Here is a 20292-nt window from a genome sequence, read left to right as displayed (position 1 = left end):
CTTCGCGAAGATGCTGAGAGCGCTGAGGTACAGAGATATAGCCTATAGTGAATTGGCCGGCTGAAGTCTGAACTCTAACGTGAAGAAAAAAAGGTAAAAATTGAGCGAATGAGAATTCCTTAATATAGGCTACTTATAGCTTAGTTTAGAACGACTTTTTAAAGCTAGAAATATGACAATGCCTGCATTAGTTTATTGTTTCCTAAATGATAAGGCGTTAAATAGTCGGGTAGAACTGTAACAGTAAACTAGACTATGATATTAGAGTAGCCAACATCGGACATATTTATGTTGGCTATAGCATAAAGTCTGCATCCAGACATGTTGATTAGCTAAAGAACGCACTTGCCGGCATTCGGTTGCTGATGTTTTTGTGTTTTTGATAGGAATACCCTAGCCTTCACATTGGTTAAAAAATAAAAGAAAAAAGAAGTGAAGTGAAGAAGCAGGCACTACCTTAACTTCTAACCTACTGTCAACTCACACAATATGCATGAACTGCAACTTGATTTGTTTTCCATTCGTTTTATTTCCAGTTCTGATAGGCTTGAACTTGTTGCAAAACAAATAGCCTGCAGGGATGTGAGTCTGTGGGGTTTCTGGACGACTGGCTCCTCTGCTGTGAAGTCCCCTCTGAGTCTTACTGAGGGAGACTCCATTTCTGCTCTCTCCCCAGGCGCTAGCATCCCCAGCAGCTTAGTCTCTCCCCAGGCGTGCTCACCTCCCCGGTAGCTAGTCTCTCCCCAGGCGTGCTCACCTCCCCGGTAGCTAGTCTCTCCCCAGGCGTGCTCACCTCCCCGGTAGCTAGTCTCTCCCCAGGCGTGCTCACCTCCCCGGTAGCTAGTCTCTCCCCAGGCGTGCTAACCTCCCCGGTAGCTAGTCTCTCCCCAGGCGTGCTCACCTCCCCGGTAGCTAGTCTCTCCCCAGGCGTGCTCACCTCCCCGGTAGCTAGTCTCTCCCCAGGCGTGCTCACCTCCCCGGTAGCTAGTCTCTCCCCAGGCGTGCTCACCTCCCCGGTAGCTAGTCTCTCCCCAGGTGTGCTCACCTCCCCGGTAGCTTGGCCTCGGTCAGGCCACCAGCTCTGCCCTCGCCTGCTGATTAAAACACTGACATACAGGACCAGCATCCTAGTATACTGTACTCATACTCATAGCTTTAATAGATCTGGTGAAATCTGTACTTACTTACTTAATCCTCGTCGTTCCTTGAGGAACATTCGGCTGCGACTACTTGCTTCCTAATACTAATCTGCATGGTTAGTATTCCCCGATGTCCACTCTTCTCTGCGTTCTCACGCCTCTGCTGGGCTGAGTGGTGAAGCCAGAAGGAGGAGGTCAGGCCGGGGTCAGTTGGGGCGTGGGGAGGGGGGGGGGGGGGTTCAGAGTTCGGAGACCTTGCATCTCGCCGAGCATCTGTGTACACTCATGAAAGGCAATCGCGCCACTTCATCAGCCTGTTAAAAAGCATCAGAGGCATCAGACACCTGTCCTCCACCCCCACCCCCCTCCACCCCCCTCTCACCAGGGGACCCATTGACTTCCTGACCAGGCTGTGAGTCAGCACACCTATCTCTCTTAGATATCGCTCATTCGCCATGCCGTCGATGTACTAACCTCCATCTTGCCGTCTGCCGGATGCATAACCCCTACCGAAAGGCTCGGTGTGTCTAGCTGGACATTACTGTGCTGCTGTTCATATACTGTAACTGTCCACACACACCACACATTTTCTTCTCTCTCTCTCTCTCCCTCCCTCCCTCTCCCTCTTCCTCTCTGTGTCTGCGTGGTGCCAGCCTGGTTAGGCAAGTGGTGGTTAGAGGTAATTATAAGGAGGCTGCTGTATGTGCTGCTGACAACAGGTCTTCCTCTGAGCAGAATGGGGACCTGGAGGATGAGGAGGAGGGGGGAGGAAGGGGGGGGTGGGGCTGGAGAGAGAATGAGGATGCCAGGATGTGTGGGTGGGTGGGTGAAGAGGGGCTCTGTGGTCTGTTCACTGTTATCGAGCTCCAGTGAACTGTAGGCTGTTATTATGTTAACCAGAGAATGGCATTTGATAGGAGAGAGACAGATGAAATGAGGGGAGAGGAGGGGAGGGGAGAGGAGGGGATGGGAGAGGAGACGAGGGGAAAGGAGTGGAGAGGAGGGGAAGGGAGGGGAAGGGAGTAGAGGAGAGCGGAGAGGAGGGGCGGAGAGGCTGGGAGAGGAGAGGAAGGAAGAGGAGAGGGTTATAGTATTAGTGCCAGTTTTTCTTGCAGGACCTGTTCTGTGGCCTATGGTCGATATTGACACACAACAATTTCTTCAACTGACATTGGTTTTCCATTTCTCACACATAGATTTCCCTTTGACTTAAACTTCTATTGAGACTGCCTCATTTGCTGAAGTGGAGTGAGTAAGATAACTAATGTACTGTGAATCTACACAAACTGTTTCTATTCTCTTCCAGGAATCAACTCTCCTCCTGGGATATTCGCACAGTCAATCTGAAATAAACCGCTCCAGCGCCCAGATAACATCCGTTCCTTGGAGAGACACATCCAATTTCTTTCAGTGGTAGTCTTAGGTCTTTCCAACACAGCTCCACCCCCTTCCTGAGACAGCCCCGCCCTCCTGAGTCAGCAGTGGACTACAGCAAAGATGGCCGCCGAAACGCCCGTCATGACGGAGCAGGAGGAGCTTCAAAGGAGAGCCAATCAGGTCACAGATGAGGTAATGTCACTTACTACTGTCTAATGAGCCCTCATCTAATTTAGAGTCACCTTTACTGCTAAAGCAGTGCTGCACACTACCCAGAAGCCCTGGTGTACAAGACACAACTGATAAGAATCATAAGATCACATACTGGAAGAGAAAACACAATAGTAACAACTTAGTACTGACTAATACTGTATAACTTAGAACATCTTAAACTGTTCCATAGCTACACTGGGGATGTGTTCCCAACACACACACACACACACACACACGCACACACACACACACACACACACACACACACACACACGGGGACACACACGCACATGCACGCACGCACGCACGCACACAGCCTTCCCCTAGCAGACAGTGCAGTGGTCCCCGGAGTAAAAGGCTAGAAGAGATGACGCCCGGAGCTGTTTGAAAGGTTACAGCTCCGCCTGCAACACCTGCCAGAGCCAGGTCCCGTTCCCATGGCGACGGTGTACAGCGGGGGGGTGTGCAGGGGTGATGTCACCCTCCCTGAGGCCTGCTGGCTCCCGGCGGGGGTCTCCCCTCCTTTAGGAGGTTACTGCAGGTCAAAGCTAGGGCCGGCACCTGGCAGCCTCCTCAGGTTGTGCTTTCTTTCATATTACAATCAAAGTTGCGAAGAATCCACTCAATATAACAACCAACAGTTTTGTGAGAAGAACGAACAGCTCTGAATCTTTGAAGCCCCATTTCTCTGCTTAGTCATTTCAGGTGTACCAACATTCACAGAAACATATCTTTATTTGCAGATTTCAATGCATGGCACATCAGTTGAAAGCTTACAAAGTACAAAATGACTGAAAATTGACTTTGTCCACCAAAGCACCAGTTGCTGTCACAATGTTATGTTGCTCACCCAACTGGCTATGTCCATGTCTATGTCCAAGTCATTTACTACTGACAAATGTAAGATTAGATTAAAAGCCCACATGGAATTATCATCCTACGCCACACCTAGACCCAAACAGGCAGCACACTGGTGGGGGAATATACCCAGGAGGCCTTGCAGGTTTTCTCCACCAGCACTCACCTACTCACATTCTTCTGACATGACTCTGCTTGTTTGTGTGTTTATCTCTCTGGTTCTCACCATTTGGAAATAAATGTGATGTATAAATGTGATGGATACCATCGAGGTAATCAACATGGCTCTTTCCTCTCCTCCACCAGTCTCTGGAGAGCACCCGACGCATGATGCAGCTCGTTGAGGAGGTAAGACCAGCATCATACAGTCATTCTCTTCTTCACCTTCACCTTCATCATCATCATCATCATCATCACTAGAAACAACATACTGTTTCTAATGTTATTATACATATATCGTATAATAACATTATAAGACTTAACCCCTTGTTAGTGATCATTCAGCCGGAAATACAGTGCACAATCTAAAGTAATTACAGGAGACAGACACATCTTCATCTGAGCACTGAGCACCATCCTCTATTTCCTGTGTGAGTGGGTTTAGAGACTGATAAGCAGACAGTGTATCTCACAGCGCTGTAGGAAGTGCTCTGTAACAATAATAGTTCCAGGCTAAATCTTTATCTTTGATCTATCATTGGCCCTGTGTGAGCATGTATACCGTGGACATCAGTAGTGTACATCCCCCACCCGGCTCTTCACACACACACACACACACACACACACACACACACACACACACACACACACACACACACACACACACACAAACACACGCACACACACGACCCAGCCATCAACGTCTGGTAGAATAAGTGCTCCGCCAGTGTTATGTACCTTTTCAACCAAGTGAGCAGACCTGTCTTTGAGTGACTCCAGTATTGTCCCTCGCTTTAGCTCAGTCAGGGGCATAAACACACATGTAGGAGCGTATGTGTTAACCCCATCACACACACACACACACACACACACACACACACACACACACACACACACACACATACACACGCACACTCACACGCACACACACACAAACACACACACACCGGGCATAAACACACACATAGAATGGTATGTGTTAACCCCATCACACACACACACAAACACACACACACACACACACAACGGGCATAAACACACATAGAACGGTATGTGTTAACCCCATCACACATACACATACACACACACACACACACACATTTAACACCTGCCGCTCTCTCTCCTGGAGTTGTATGTACGTTATAGTAACCCAATCATAAGTTCATGAAAAATGCAGGGTATTTTGAGAGAGAGAATTCCATACCAACTGTCTGTTCTCCACAGAGTAAAGACGCGGGGATACGGGCTCTGGTGATGCTGGATGAACAAGGAGGTGGGGGATGAGTCATCAATTTTGTCCCCCCCCACACACAACATGATCTGTGTGTGTACAGCATGTACCGCATGTCTATACTGTCTGCGTTTGTCTGCTGCCACAGGGTAGGTGAGATGTGACATGTTCTGGTCTGAGTTTAGCAGGGGGATGAACAAGAAGGCATCATACCGCCCACCACCAGCACTACAACTAGAAATGGTGCTCGGAGAGCACAGATCTCCACCCATGAATGCATTTTCATGGCTCTGTGCGCGCATGTGTGTAAGCAAGCAGGATATGTTTGGTATTGCTGCATTCGTTAGGCCAAGAGCTCTATGACAGTCCAAACCCTGTGTCTCTGTGACCTTACCATGTCGAGATATGGCCGTTTCAAGTCCTCCCCCATTGACAATGAATGGGGGTAATCTTTTGTTCCTGAGTGCAAAAATTGAATGGAGGTGAATGGGCGGCTGTGTTTGATTGGCTCTGCGGGCCCCCTTCGGTTCGGATCTGCTCCAAAATGTAATGGGTTTTAAATTGGCCCATGCTACACCCCTCCGACAAATCGACCCATGCTATACCCCTTTTCATGAAAATCAGCCTGGTAGTTTTTGCGTAATCCTGCAAACAAATAAACCAATCAATAAATAAACCAATGGACCAACACACGCCACTGAAAACATTCATGAATAGGTAATGAATGGGCAAGCCTATGACATAACGTTACAGTATTAATTCCACGTAAGCGTTCCCTCCCTTGTCTCCTTCACCCCTTCTCTGCTGCCCCCTGGGGGCAGAGCAACTCGAGCGCATTGACGAGGGCATGGAGCAGATCAACAAGGATATGAGGGAGGCGGAGAGAAACCTGACTGACACAACCGAGTGCTGTGGCGTGTGTATCTGGCCAGGCAGTGAGGACATGTGAGGACTGGCTGGCAGTTGAAACTCTCACTGGTCTCAATTTGTCAGTTGGTTAGTCAGCCATCCAATTGGCTAGCCGGACTTGTGTCTGCTCAAACCATCCACTCCAGGTTGCACTACTCTATGCTATGATGCCAGTGTTGGGTTTCAAAATATTATTTTTGATCAACTGCCATCACACTAGTTGCTGTTTTTGTGTGTTTTTTTGTGTGTTGTGGGGCTTCAGTGATAAGCAGTTGTATTATGGTGCGTCGTCCTGTCCTCCTTCCCTCTCTCTCTCCACCTTTCCTCCCCCTCTCTCCGCTTCACCTCTCCTTTCCTCACCCTCCTCTCTTCTCCCCTTCCTCTCTCCCCTCCTCCTTTCCTCGCCCTCCTCTCCCCCTCTCTCATCTCCTTTCCTCCCTCTCTCCTCTCTCTCTACTCCTCCCCCTCCTCTCTCCCCCCTTCCTTTCCTCCCCCTCTCTCACCTCCTTTCCTCCCCCTCTCTCCACTTCCTCTCGTTTCCTCCCCCTGTCTCACCTCCTTTCCTCCCTCTCCCCCCCCTCCTTTCCTCCCCCTCTCTCACCTCCTTTCCTCCCCCTCTCTCCACTTCCTCTCCTTTCCTCCCCCTCAATCACCTCCTTTCCTCCCCCTCTCTCCACTTCCTCTCCTTTCCTCCCCCTCTCACCTCCTTTCCTCCCCCTCTCTCCACTTCCTCTCCTTTCCTCCCCCTCTCTCACCTCCTTTCCTCCCCCTCTCTCCACTTCCTCTCCTTTCCTCCCCCTCTCTCACCTCCTTTCCTCCCCCTCTCCACTTCCTCTCCTTTCCTCCCCCTCTCCCCTCCTCCTTTCCTCCCCCTCCTCCTTTCCTACCCCCTCTCTCCCCCTCCCCCCCCCCCCCCCTCTCTCTCTCCACCCCTCCCCTCCCCTCTCCTGTCTTCCCTCTCCCCTCCTCTCTTCCCCAGAGCAACTGGAGCGGATTGAGGAGGGCCTGGACCAGATCAACTCGGACATGAAGGAGGCGGAGAAGAACCTGACGGACCTGGGCAAGTGCTGCGGACTCTGCTCCTGTGATAAGTAGGTGCCGGGGGTCCGGGTTGAGTTGACGAGGCGCGGGGCGACGTTGGCCGCTTACTAGAGTCACATCCATCACTCACCCAGCCTCCGCTTCACTGTCTTGTTTGCTTGCCTACCAGTGAGTGTGTGTGTGTGTGTGTATGTGTGTGTGTGTATGTGTGTGTTGACTATGTGCAAAACATTTTAGACAGACAACATTTCATAGACATTACAGATCACTCTATTGGCACACTGATCGGTAACATTTGTAAGGTAAAGCTCTGTGTGTGTGTGTGTGTGTGTGTGTTTGTGTGTGTTATTGTCCAGACTGAAGAACTTTGAGGAGAGCGAGGCCTATAAGAAGGTGTGGGGGATGAGCCAGGACGGGGTGGTGTCCAGCCAGCCGTCCTCACGAGTGGTGGACGAGAGAGAGCAGATGATCATGAGCGGAGGCTACATACGCAGGTCAACAGGCTCCTGTGTCTGGGTCAAAATCAGTTTCAAACTACCCTTACAACAAGAGTGTGTTTATAACTGAAAATACTGTGTACATAAGGTTGTATGTGTGTGATGTTGACTCTGCTTTAGAGCACACTGACATGCATAACCAGTCGCCTGTCACTTGTGCACCTGGCCAAACACAGGATATTGTCCAGCTCCCAATAACCACCAACTCTCTCTACTACGCGCATGCATGCATTCATTCATTCTCTCATTCGACGTGAACACTACATCAACAAATCGTACCATAAACCTGTCACCTCATATCTGCAAACTCCCACGCTCTGCATGTGTTCCTCTGAAAGAACCGGCTATTCTCGGTGTAGTAGACAAATACAGAATGTTTCAGGCTGTAAATGTTTATCAGTCTACAGTATATCTGCATGTCCTGTCCACCTGCTTGTGTCCTCCTGTCTGTGTATAGAGTATATACTTATACTGTACATATATGTATACTGGTCCAGCTGACAGTCTGCTCTCCTGTCTGTCTGTCCGTCCGTCAGGGTGACCGAGGACGCGCGGGAGGATGAGATGGAGGACAACCTGGCCCACGTTGGCAGCATCATCGGGAACCTGAAGAGCATGGCGCTGGACATGGGCAACGAGATCGACACTCAGAACGTCCAGATCGACCGTATACAGGGCAAGGTGGGTGAGGCAGCCTGGGCTGTTACATGCGAGGGATCCTGTGTGACTATGGTGTGGCTTGCAGCAAAACAAAATCTGTTTTGTTGTTTTTCAGGCCATCAACAACGTAGCCCGAATCGATGCAGCCAATCAGAAAGCCAACAATCTGATGAAGAGATAGAGATGGTGTGGTTGGTCCTGATCAGTTCCCTCTTCGGCTCCGTCCCTCTGTGCCAATGAATGACCGACCGACCCATCAACCAAGCACTCTCTGCCAAATCGTCCTGTATTCCCGCTGTGTCAGGCTCATGGTATATGGGTAGCATGCGTACATAACGTTACAAATGGCCAGCCGACGGTACTCTTTCCTTCACTTTAACAACTTATAAACTTCACAATTAAAATGTGTATCGTTGCTTATCTGTGTCAGCGTAACATGCATCATCGTCAGTTATTTAGGAAGTAATGGTTTTACAGCCTGGTAGTAGGTAAGGAAATAGGCCTCAGCCATGCCAGACTACAAGACAGAACACACTACTTCCGCCTGTTGGTCAGAAATCTGCCTCATCTCTCTTAGTAGGTCTTGTTTCCCTCCCTTTCTCATCTCTGAAGCAGCACTGGAAGTGGCTTTCAGCTTCCCATTGTCTGAAAGGATAGAGCTAGATTAGCTTATAGGGCCAAGTAATAGTGTTGGCTGTCAGAACTCTTTTTCTCTCATGGTTCAAATATAATTCAGTGATCTCCCTCTAAAGATTTTTAAATGCACTTTATAGCTTTTGTTTGTATTTACTGGACCCTTCTTTAGGTCAGTATCCTAATGGCCTTGAGTGGACTGTATCCACACTACCTGCCCTCAGTCTTGGCAATTTAGGGCTGATTATTGAAAAAGTGTGGCATACTAAAAGACTCAATGTTTTTTATACCAAAGACAATCCTGTACATAATTTTATATATGTTTGAGTTAAAAGCCTAGGCTGTTATTACCGGCATGGCTACTAGCCACTCCACCCTGGTACCAGTTTAACAAACCATATTCTTTAGATGTGATGCTGAGTGTTATGCACATTCGAGAACAACTGCTATCTTATTCAATCTCAAGAATTGCAATTCATTGTCCTGAGAAGCCTGTGTTGATGATGTAGCATGATGTTATTAAATTGAATTGATTTAAAACTGTTACATGGTATTCGTTGCATCGCCATAGAAATTGATCAGATTCAGATATTATTTTAATAACATGACTACTTGGATAGGAAGGTAGCTACTGTGGGGGTGTGATTCTGGCCCAGTTAAGGTCAGGTCATGACCTAACATCCTTCCTTGGTCATGACAGGTGCAGTGCAGGCCCCAAACTCTGGGGAACACGAACAGGGCATGAGAGAGAATTTGTGCAAACACAGACTTCTCGTAAATGTGTCGTTTTCGTACGTGTACAATGATTCTGAACTCTGAATTGAAGTGGCCATTTATTGGCACCATGGATGTATTGGCACCATGCTAAATGCGTATTCTCGTACGATTTGGGAGATGTTGCGCTCTCTTCTGGCTGGTTCGCGTGAGCGCAGGGACTGTGTGCGTTCGACTGGGCGAACTTCGCAAGCTGCCGTCCGCACAAGAGGAGAAAAAAACACATTCGTCAACCCCAGCTGGTAATTCTACTCATAGCTATAAACAAACTGTCAGTTCAGTAGGTAACGTCATCTCAAACTATAGCTACATTGTATTGTTTTCTTTCTATAACCCAGCTAGCTTGAGTGTTTCAGTGTCTACAACAAGACGCGAAGAGAAGCAGGCTAGCTACTTCCTAGCTAGGCTAGCTACACTCGACATTAGCTTAGAAGCTAGCTAGCTAGCTAGTTGCCCATCTCCATTTACCAAAACGGGAGCTAACGTTAGCTAGCTATCAAAAAGAACAATACCCAGATTGCGATACGTGTGTGATAAAGCAGTTTTCCGTTTTAGTTTCAAAACTATATCTATGTAGTCCAAGGTTTGGATTAAATACAGCGTACTTAAAAGATCCGTTCGTTAGTTTCGCCGTGAAATTATCTGTCTGTCAGAAATGGATTCAGGAGGCATGGATGCACTCAGCAGCTGTGTGTGTGAGCAGGCAAGGGGGGGCTGGACAAAGAGACAGGAAGCTTGTGCTCTCATTGGTTTTAATTGACTCCGATGGCACAAATGGTTAATTTAAAGCCAAATGGCCTACTTATACTTATCCATAAGTGTTATCTATAATAATAAAATAAATGTAAAAGTCCTTTCCAGATCTTGTCCACTGGTCAGTGGAAAGGTGATTGTGATCTCTTTCTCTTCTCCCTCCCTCCATTCAGGCAGTGACTCAGGAACTTGCCTCAGGGTCCGAGGGCCTACTTTGACTAAAAGGACGGCCTTCCCTGACTAAAAGGGTATCAAACCCAGGTCTCCCTTACATGCATTGAAATAACATCCTGAAGGTCTGCAGGGAGACATCGAGGTGTTCGTCTGGTGCTACGCTGGCCTGAGGCCAAGTTCGTGCCGGGCAAGTCTATAGGGCAGCCAGATGTGCAGCATGTCTTGTTCCTATGACAGTGATGAAGAGTACCGGGCTGGAGGGACTTCTTGTCAGCGGGAAAGGAGGAGGGTGAACACGCGCTTTACCTACGAGGAGGTACAACTGTTGCTGGAAGAAGTGAAGAAGAACAGGAGTCTCTTGGACAGTAAGTCCAGTCAGGTGGCCAATGGTCTCTGTGGTCACAGAATTTTTCCCCATGATGATACATTTCAATATGGGATGGGCGTGTGTGTAACCGAGGGGAATGGGTGTTGATGTGATCACCACCGCATGATCACATATCTTTTCCCTCTCACGGTAAAAACATGTGTTATGTGTCGCCGCTCACGAACTGGTGTGTTGTGTGTAACCATGTGGCTAATAAAAAATGACCCTCCAAGGTCCAGTAATTATTAATTATTAACTCCAGCGGGTCGTTCAATGATCGGAGGGTCAGTGGTTCGAATCCCAGCTCCAACTGTCCACATGTCGAAGTGTCCTTGAGCAAGACACCTAACCCCAAATTGCTCCCAATGAGCAGGTTAGCACCTTGCATGGCAGCTACCGCCATTGGTGTATGAATGTGTGTGTGAATGGGTGAATGAGAGGCCATTGTAAAGCGCTTGAGTGCCGCTAAGGTGGAAAAGCGCTATATAAGTGCAGTCCATTTACCATTTACTATTCCAGCCAGGTACCTGAATGGAGTCCACCTCAATGTGAAGCAGAAGAAATGGGAGAGCATCACCCAGAAAATCAACCAGATCAGCGAGACCCCCCGCAGTGTCACCTCCGTCATGAAGAAGTGGTGGGACCTGAAGTACGACGGGAGGCGCCGGCTAGCGGCGATCAGGGGCCCTGACGGGCCGCGGGTCCTCCAGAGTTTGACGTCCGTGGAGACCATGGTGCACCAGATCCTGATGCCCCAGGGGGAGCTGGACGGGTGGGATACGAGGCCCGGCTCGTCCCCATCCTACCGACCCTCAACACCTGACAAGATCAAGGACAGGATGTCTCGCAGGTGGATACCGTTTCCCGTTGGTGAGTAGGGGTCTGCCTAAAGTCTCTCTTAAAGCCTGTAAAAATGTTTTTGGGAGCTCAAGATGGGAAAACATTGATCCTTTAGAGATGTACCTAACGTACAGTCGGGGGTGCAGGACGAGCTCTTCAGTTGTGTTTAATTCCGGGTATGTCAAGCTCCCGGGGTGTGTTTTGAAACCGTCTCCTCCAATCTCATCACAACTTTCCTTGTACTCCTTCCTGTAATCTCAATATTTTGAATTTGACCACAGCCATTTTGCAATTTCATCTGGCGCTTCACTTCCTAACTCTCCAGTTCAAACCGATAAAACTTGTTATAACACTGTTTCGCGTTAGGTGGCTCTTCAAAGAAGACAACGCATAAGCAGTGGGACAGGAAGTGCAATGAATATACATGAATAAACGCAAGCCGACAATTTCATGCATATAAATGACGTCGCCACCGAGCTCCACACTCGTTTCAAATCGAAGCAAATCGTTTTCACTGTAACCCATAGCTAAATGTTTAGAAAACCTTCACTGTTTTTTAAACTGGAATTTGTTGGTGCTAGTATTGGTGATTTCTCAACATTGAAGATGGTAAGACACATTCAAACAGGACTTTTGTTTTTACTCAATTATTATTATTATTTTTTTATAATTGAGTCGTGTTGTTAGAAGAAGAGTACTACAGTACGCTACTTATCCTCATGTAGTTATTTTGTCTTTAGTAAATGCCCATAACAGGGTATCATAGATAGGGCCCCTTCTTATCCTACCCTGTTAGCTGTGTTTGCTTGGTAAGCAATGCTCCTGCCCCTCCCTGCAGGTAAAGACAGATGCTTTAGAAAGGCCCCATCAACAGGCACCCCCAATAAGGAGGTCATGAAGATGTTCTTTGCCAAACCAAGAAAGCAAACAATGCCTCCCAGCCTCCCTCACCCGCCAGCCCCCGTTCCAACAGCCCCAACAACCCAGCCCCTGTTCCAACAGGGGCCCGGAGCTCCCCACAGCTGCCCCCACCCCACTGCAGCACAGCCCCTCACCATCCTAGAGAAGGATGTGAACCGCCTGTTCAGGAGACAGAACCCCCGGAAAGTGGCCGGTCCAGACTCTGTCTCCCCAGTCCAGACTCTGTCTCCCCTCCGTGCTGAAGTTCTGTGCTGACCAGCTGTCCCCGGTGTTCACTGACATCTTCAACACCTCAGTAGAGACATGCCGTGATCTGTACCAGCCTGCTTCAAGACCTCCAGCATCATCCATGTCCCCAAGAAAATAAAGATCACTGGCCTCAATGACTCCAGGCTCCTCACCCTGACCTCTGTAGTAATGAAGGTCTTTGAGCGCCTTGTTCTGCTGCACCTCAAATCCATCATGGACCGATTCCTGGACCCTCTGCAGTTCGCCTACAGAGCAAACAGATCTGTGGAAGACGCAGTAAACATGGTCATTCACTACATTCTACAGCGTCTGCACCTACGCCAGGACCCTGTTTGGATTTAAGCTCTGCCTTCAACACCATCCTCCCGCCCACACTGGAGTGCAAGTTCTCCCAGCTGTACATGCCCGACTCTACCAGCAGGTGGATCACTGACTTCCTGTCCGACAGGAAACAGCACATGAAGCTGGGCAAAACCATCTCTGACTCCAGGTCCATCAGCACCGTGTCCCCCCAGGGCTGCGTCCTTTCCCCCATATTCTTTTACCTGTACAAGAACAGCTGCACCTCCAGCCACCAGTCTGTCAAGCTCCTGAAGTTTGCGGACGACACCACCCTCATCAGACTCATCTGTGAGGGAGACGAGTCCGCCTACAGGTGGGAGATCGACCAGCTGCTGTCCTGGTGCGGCCAAAATAACCTGGAGCTAAACGCTCTCAAGACAGTGGAGATGATTGTAGACTTCAGAAAGAAACCAGAGCCCCGCTCCTCACCTCATCTGCACACCACAGAGGCAGCTTCTTCCCCACGGCCATCAGCCTCTTCAACAAGGCTTGTGTCCCCCTCTAACCCCCCCCACCCGCCCTATCCTTTTTCTGCACTAGCATTTTGTACTTGCTCTTTGCACTGTCCTGTCTCGTCCTGCACCCTGTCCAATATTGTCTCCATGTTATGCACCACGACTGAATGCAAATTCTTAGTACGTTGAAAAACGGCTTGACAAAAAACAATTCTGTAATAAAACTAATATGCACAATGTGCAACTACGACAAGGTTGCTGATCATTAAATAAAAACTGTCGGTGATGGAACCTGGTGCGTGGATTAACTCTGGTTTGACCAGCTAGTTCAGTTAAAGGAGTAGTAAAGGGAAAAATCATGTTTAGCCCTGTTTTAAGGTTACTTATGACAATGGTTCAGATCAAAAAGTTGACAAAACTAGCACTTTTGAGAAAGTTGATAATTGCTCTACCACCGTTTAGGTCATACAATGGATGTGGGTGGGTACCTTGAAAAATCATTCAAACAACATGGTAAACTCTCAATTTCAAAGACAAGAAACTCACCGGGGGTAATTGGTGTCAGTTGGTGTTCTGACATCAAATTCTCCACAAAGTATGAATCCTGTAGGGTTTTATTGATCATTTTATGAAATCCATTTACTTGTATTGACGCGACCGTTGTAGATGTGTAGATCAATCCGCAGAGGGGATTCAGGAAGTGGAACTACTTACGGTAGCTATTGTTATTGTTTATGTTGCTAGGCTACCTAGTTTGCGGAAGTTTACACGTATGTGCTGCGACTAAATAGTTCTATGCAAAATATTTAAAAACGCCAACTAACATGCCAACTAACACCTCGGTGAGTTTATTGTCTTTGAAATTGAGAATTTAACATGTTTTTTGAATGATTTTTCACGGTGCCCACCCACATCCATTGTATGACCAAAACGGTGGTAGAGCAATTATCAGACTTTATCAAAAGTGCTAGTTTTGTCAACTTTTTGATCTGAACCATTGTATATGATCATAAGTAACCTTAAAACTTAAACATGATTTCTTTTTCCTTTACTACTCCTTTAAAGCTGCAATAATCGATTTCCTACCGCTAGATGGCAGTAAGAGACTTATTTACAAACAAAAGGCCTACAACGTATAATATGTATAATATGCACGTTTAAGGCACGGGCCGGAGCAAAGTTACTGGCAGTAATTTAACAACACTGTCAGAAATGCCGGAATAAGTAAGGGATAACGTATGGTCAGCTGGTCATTATCAAAAAAGAAGAGCTCAATGCGTCTTATTTTTTGTTAATGACTGGCTGGCCATACGTTATCCCGCTTATTACACGACTACCAACAACATTAACTAATACTAATAAGAAGACTATGCTTTTTATTTTGCCAGCGAAATGGTTCCGTGCGCTTGGGCGTTTTCAGAGACTGAACATGGGCTACAACAGCCAAACCGTTATTGTTTAGGATGTTCAAACTTTCAGAGAACTGTCAACTGTCGCCCATAGACATCATGTTCTGTCCTTAGCCGCAGTGAATATTGCTTCTTGCCTTGCAGGTGAATTATGATGGTGTCAAGTATCGAGACCGTAGAACGCGTGATTGTCCAATCAGAATCGAGTATTTCAGAGAGCCGTGTAATAAGACAGCGACTGGTAGGGTTGAGTCATTGAAGTAGGATGCTATTAGGATGCTACTCAATGAATTAATCTGACATCAGGTGGTTTTAATTTAAAGTCAGTTATTGCAACTTTAACTAATACAACATTTGTTGTCGGCCAATGTAGGCTAATAGATCCTATATGTTTACAATCATATGTAGCCACTTCTATTTTTCAGTAGTCATGTGGCACTCCAACCACAGCAGGCTGTATCGATGTTATATTTGATTAGGAGAGGAGAACGCAAGTAGTCCCGGAGAGCCATAGCCTTCGATAGGTGGCAGTATTTAAACATAATTACTTTAGCGATCCCGGTGCCTTGCTGCTTGCCATATCCCCCGCGGAATTTTGCACAGCGCACTTCAGGTTCGCATGGCAGATGAAATTCACGCCCCACCTAGGGGTTACAAATCAAACGTGTGGAACTATTTCGGCGTACAATACAAGAAGGGAAGTTCTGAATTGGATTTGGACTTCGCTGTTTGCAAAATCTGCCACCTTAGAATTAGATTAGGTGACAGGTTTGGAAACAAGGCCGAGTTGTGGGCTCATTTGACGGAGAACCACTCAATGGAACTCGAACAGAGGCATAACGCCATGGCGGCATGCATTATAGGTACTTTTTTGGCTATATTTTACGATACACATCTTTGTTTACAATCGCTACAATCACAAGGTTTTATTGGTGTAAATATAATCGCTGTACTTTGGGACGCGAGAGGTGTCAAACATCCGTGAGTAGGATTTTTTGAGTGCTCAGAAATTGAATTAATGTAGCAAAGTTATTGATAAGAGCGTTTCATTTCTCTCACCGAGGTCCTCAGGTAGGTCGATGGCTACATACATGGGATTCGTGTTGTTTTTTAGCGGGTACCAAGGTAATCTCAATCTGTAACGTATCATTTGGATTTACTGATGTAACAGTATTAACTGAACTTTGTGTGTGTGTCTCTCGCAGACCGGAATGGGGATTCCCAGCCCACAAAGTTCTCTCCTGCATCCAAACCTCCTATGGAGGACACGCCTGGGACCCAGACCCTGCGTACATACAGCAGGATGTCCTCCTCTACCTCAACGTCTTACCCTGGCGCTTATTCCTCCTCCTCTACCTCAACGTCTTACCCTGGCGCCCATTCCTCCTCCTCTACCTCCAAACCTTACCCTGGCCCCCACTGCTCCCCAGCCTTCGCAGAGCCTCCCTCACACCCCGCCTTCTCTCCTTCGTCCTTCCCCACCCTCTCTTCTTCACTATCCTCCTCCCTAGCTCCTCCCTCCTTAGCGTCCACTTCCTCCTTACCGCCCCCCTACCCCTTACCTGCCTCTTCCTCCCTACTGCCCCTCTACGCCTCCCTTGTCCCTTCCACCTTATCTGCCCCTTCCTCCTTGTCTGCTCCTTCCACCTTGCCTGTCCCCTCCTCTCCGCTCCCCCCTCCCTCCCTAGCGCAGAGGCTGGGGCCGGGTGGAGGTCTCCAGGAAGAACTAGTCCACTGCGCCTCGTGGAGCCTTGAGGAGCAGCAGGCCAGCAGGGCGCTGCTGGGGACAGTGAGCCAGTCCCTGGGCATCCTGGCCCAGTCCGTGCAGGACCTGGTGGAGAGCCAGCAGGAGTTTGTCCACGACTCCCTCCAGCTGCAGAGAGAGATGGTGGACATGCTCAGAGACTTCTCCACCAGCGCTCTGACTCTGCTCAGGGACAAGGTCAATGGACATCTCCCGCTTTAACACACATAGGCACAGTCATGTATATGCCGGGTCTGTTCAATCGCCTGTGCTGATAATGTAAGATGTCTATCCATCATTCTTTATATCGTATTAAGATGTATGTTTTATACTTTTTGGACATTTGATTGTTGTACTTTTATAAAATGTTGGCTCACAAGATAAGTGTTGTCTAGGAAGTAAAGATATATGATACTAGAATATGAGTTCAGATCAGCCAACTACTGTAGGTCCCTCCTTTGACCGGGACCAAAACTACCTGTTGATGATTTTCTAAATGCAATGACTTTTACATGGCCTACTCTCTGTGGCTACTTGTATAGATTATGTTTCATACTACTACTCAATTACGAGAATAAAACAAACTGATATTGTAACAAGCTCTTTAGAGACTGTCAATGAGTGAGTTTGTGATTAGTAAGAGTTGTGGCTGTGTGTTGGGGAGTGTGTGGACTGCCTGGCAGTGGCATCAATCTTTCATCGCCAGCTTATTAATAGGAAGCTACAGCTTTAAGACTGGTAATAATGGCCCCAATGTAACTTGACCCAGGCCTTTAATAAATGATGGAGTCCCCTTGTCATCCCTGCCAGCGTTGCTGTTTGCCCTCTGAAGGACAGCAACACCACGCAAAGACCAAAGATAACACACTCTCCCTCCGTAGTTCTTTTTATTTACTTTTACGTTCTGCCCATCCGTCCGGAGCCGCCTGGTCAGGCCATGAATCCTGAATAGTGAGTAGTGTGGCTGGTGACGACATGGTGCTTTTCACGGCTGTTGGTTTGTTGCGGTGTCATGTTTAAGTTCCTGAGTTGCAAAACCATCCGTTTCAGTCAAGACCGGAAAGATCTTTATTTGAGAATCAATATTCCAGTTTTAGGCCAGTGGTTGTGTTTCATTGGGAACTAATCCGATTTCTTGCTTTGAAAAAGTCCATGTCAACACTGTTTCTCTTCTCGTGAGCTGTAAACCACTTATGCACCTGTAGGCTGGGTAGATTAGTGCGTTCTGCGTGTGCACCCTCCTTTAGGAGCTTGTGTACATTACAATACCACTGATGTGTCTTTGTCATGATGCCGTCTAATTACAGTGCTGTTCTGTCTCCCTGTAGTGACTACCTGTTCAAGCTCCTTCTGATTGGTGACTCTGGGGTTGGCAAGTCCTGTCTGCTCTTGCGGTTCGCGGTATGTATTTGACAAGACTAACACACTATCCTGGTAGTTGTCCTGGTCCACAGTAGTGATGAGTCTCAAGCATTTCAAAGCATTTTCCTTAGTTGAAAAATTACAGCCCAAACTGGATTTATAACAGGGAATACTTCTCCTTGATGGCAGTTATTGTGTAATCTACTATAAAAATGTGTGATTAACAACGATGCATAGGACTTGGAAAAGAGCAGACCAGCCGAGTGATGTGAGTGTTTCTCTCTCAGGATGACACGTACACGGAGAGCTACATCAGCACCATTGGGGTGGACTTTAAGATCAGAACCATAGAAATGGCGGGGAAGACAGTCAAACTACAGATTGTGAGTAAACAAGACAGACTTCAGGTGTAATCAGTGAAAACATCCATAAAACCATCTCTAATCTGTTTAGCCAGAGATGATCAGTGAGGAGTCTCCTCTTCCTGAACCATTGCTTGCTTGTCTGTTTCCCCAGTGGGACACAGCTGGCCAGGAGAGGTTCCGCACCATCACATCCAGCTACTATAGAGGAGCCCACGGCATCATCATTGTCTATGATGTCACCGATCAGGTAGGACACTCCTATGGCTCTGTTCAGGAACATCCTCTACTAAACCCTACATAACCCGTAGGCCCGTCATATGTCCTCTAATGCGTAGAGAGTGTTGGGCTCAGTGGCCATTTTAGGACGGGACACCTGCCTACCTCCACTGTCCCTGTCCCCAGGAGTCGTTCAACAACGTCAAACAGTGGCTGGAGGAAATCGACCGCTACGCCTGTGAGAACGTCTCCAAGCTGCTTGTGGGGAACAAGTGCGACCTAGCCTCCAAAAAGGTGGTGGACTGCGCTACTGCTCAGGTACTGTGCGTGAGTGCGTGTGTCTGTGTATGTGTTTGTCACCCTTCTCTCCTTCCCTCCCTCCCTCCCTCCTGGCATGAAACACTTAAGTGACCAACATCCTTTAGTGCTGTATAGCCTAATGAACATGTAATACACCTGTAATAATAACCATGTAATATTCTCCCTCTCTCTCTCTCTCTCTCTCTCTCTCTCTCTCGGTTGTGATTATCTATCAACAGGAGTTTGCTACGTCCATCAAGATCCCATTCCTAGAGACCAGTGCTAAGAATGCAGACAACGTAGAGACGGCCTTCCTCACGATGGCCTCAGAGATCCAGAAGCGCCTGGGCAGCGAGGGTGTCCATAGTGAGGCGGTCAAAGCTAGCTCCAAGATCAACAGCGCCCCCCTGTGGCCTGGAGGAGAAAAGCCCTCTGCACAGGAGGCTAACAACTGTTGCTAATAATGCCATACTAGTCTCTCGAGTCTCCCTGCTCTCTATCGCTCTACCCCAAATGTGTGTTTGTGAAGGTCCACTCATGGGATGGAAAATCTGGAAGTATTGGGGGGGGAAAAAAGTGTAAGAAATATGATGAAGAATTCACTCTAACCAACATAACAAACATCATGCTACTGCTGTAACTGTAGGCTAAGGGGTAGGAGGTGAGAGAGCAAGCTCTGGACCGAGGGGTAAAGAACTGAGACATGGACTTATTAGAAATTGCAGCTCAATCCATCCACTTTGAAGAATGTAACCTATGTACTGCAGATGTAGGCTATTACAGAAATCAAATGGTATCTGCATGTGAAGATGTCAAGGGCAGTTTCTTATTGTTTACTTTCAGGTGGAGAACCCTGACCCATGCTGTTTTTTTCTGGTGCAGACACAGTTATGAATACTTGTTATACCTAACATTTGTCCCCATATGTTTTATGGAAGTACAATTAAAATGGGTTTTATTTTGTGTTCAATGCGTTTTAACAATGTTTGTTGTGTAATTATCAATAAATGGTATGATGCACTAGAGAACATTTTATGATTATCGGACATGTTTGTGACACCACAGTCTGCTCTCTCTGGACGCACTGCGGCCACAGGACAGTATGTACTGTACTTGAAACACCGCGAGCAGGCCTCTCCACTATTCATGGCCTTGTATGCCATCGTGTGGCCATCTTTCAGTAATGCAGCTATGCGTTATGAATAACATCAGAGCACAGTTTACTCAAGTTAGTTTGATAGATTCCAGTTGTTGCTGACAGCCTACTAAAACATAAGATCAGAATGTATTGGAAGGCTAAATCA

General features: G+C 47.6%; 3 protein-coding genes across 3 annotated transcripts; all 3 read left to right on the top strand.

The window, feature by feature from the left end:
• Nucleotides 1-2636: 2636 nt before the first annotated feature.
• Nucleotides 2637-8265, top strand: LOC311309104 (synaptosomal-associated protein 25; the record flags this gene model as incomplete). Its single annotated transcript, XM_084438272.1, has 7 exons — nt 2637-2708; nt 3894-3935; nt 4971-5019; nt 6866-6977; nt 7284-7421; nt 7961-8105; nt 8200-8265. 7 exons carry the CDS (start codon nt 2637-2639, stop codon nt 8263-8265), a joined length of 624 nt encoding a protein of 207 aa, XP_084294398.1.
• A 1381-nt stretch (nt 8266-9646) lies between these two features.
• On the top strand, nt 9647-17109 carry LOC311315436 (uncharacterized protein). Its single transcript, XM_084446106.1, has 4 exons — nt 9647-9733; nt 10418-10783; nt 11305-11655; nt 16207-17109. The coding sequence occupies exons 2-4, from the start codon at nt 10627-10629 to the stop codon at nt 16965-16967; spliced, it is 1269 nt and encodes a 422-aa protein (XP_084302232.1). The 5' UTR covers nt 9647-9733; nt 10418-10626; the 3' UTR covers nt 16968-17109.
• A 926-nt stretch (nt 17110-18035) lies between these two features.
• On the top strand, nt 18036-19449 carry LOC311329663 (ras-related protein ORAB-1; the record flags this gene model as incomplete). Its single annotated transcript, XM_084461556.1, has 5 exons — nt 18036-18146; nt 18395-18490; nt 18624-18719; nt 18875-19006; nt 19228-19449. 5 exons carry the CDS (start codon nt 18036-18038, stop codon nt 19447-19449), a joined length of 657 nt encoding a protein of 218 aa, XP_084317682.1.
• Nucleotides 19450-20292: the final 843 nt, after the last annotated feature.

This window comes from Borostomias antarcticus (genome assembly GCF_949987555.1).
Source record: "Borostomias antarcticus genome assembly, chromosome: 1".
Classification (NCBI taxonomy): Eukaryota; Metazoa; Chordata; class Actinopteri; order Stomiiformes; family Stomiidae; genus Borostomias; species Borostomias antarcticus.
This window is presented reverse-complemented; position numbering and strand designations above follow the sequence as displayed.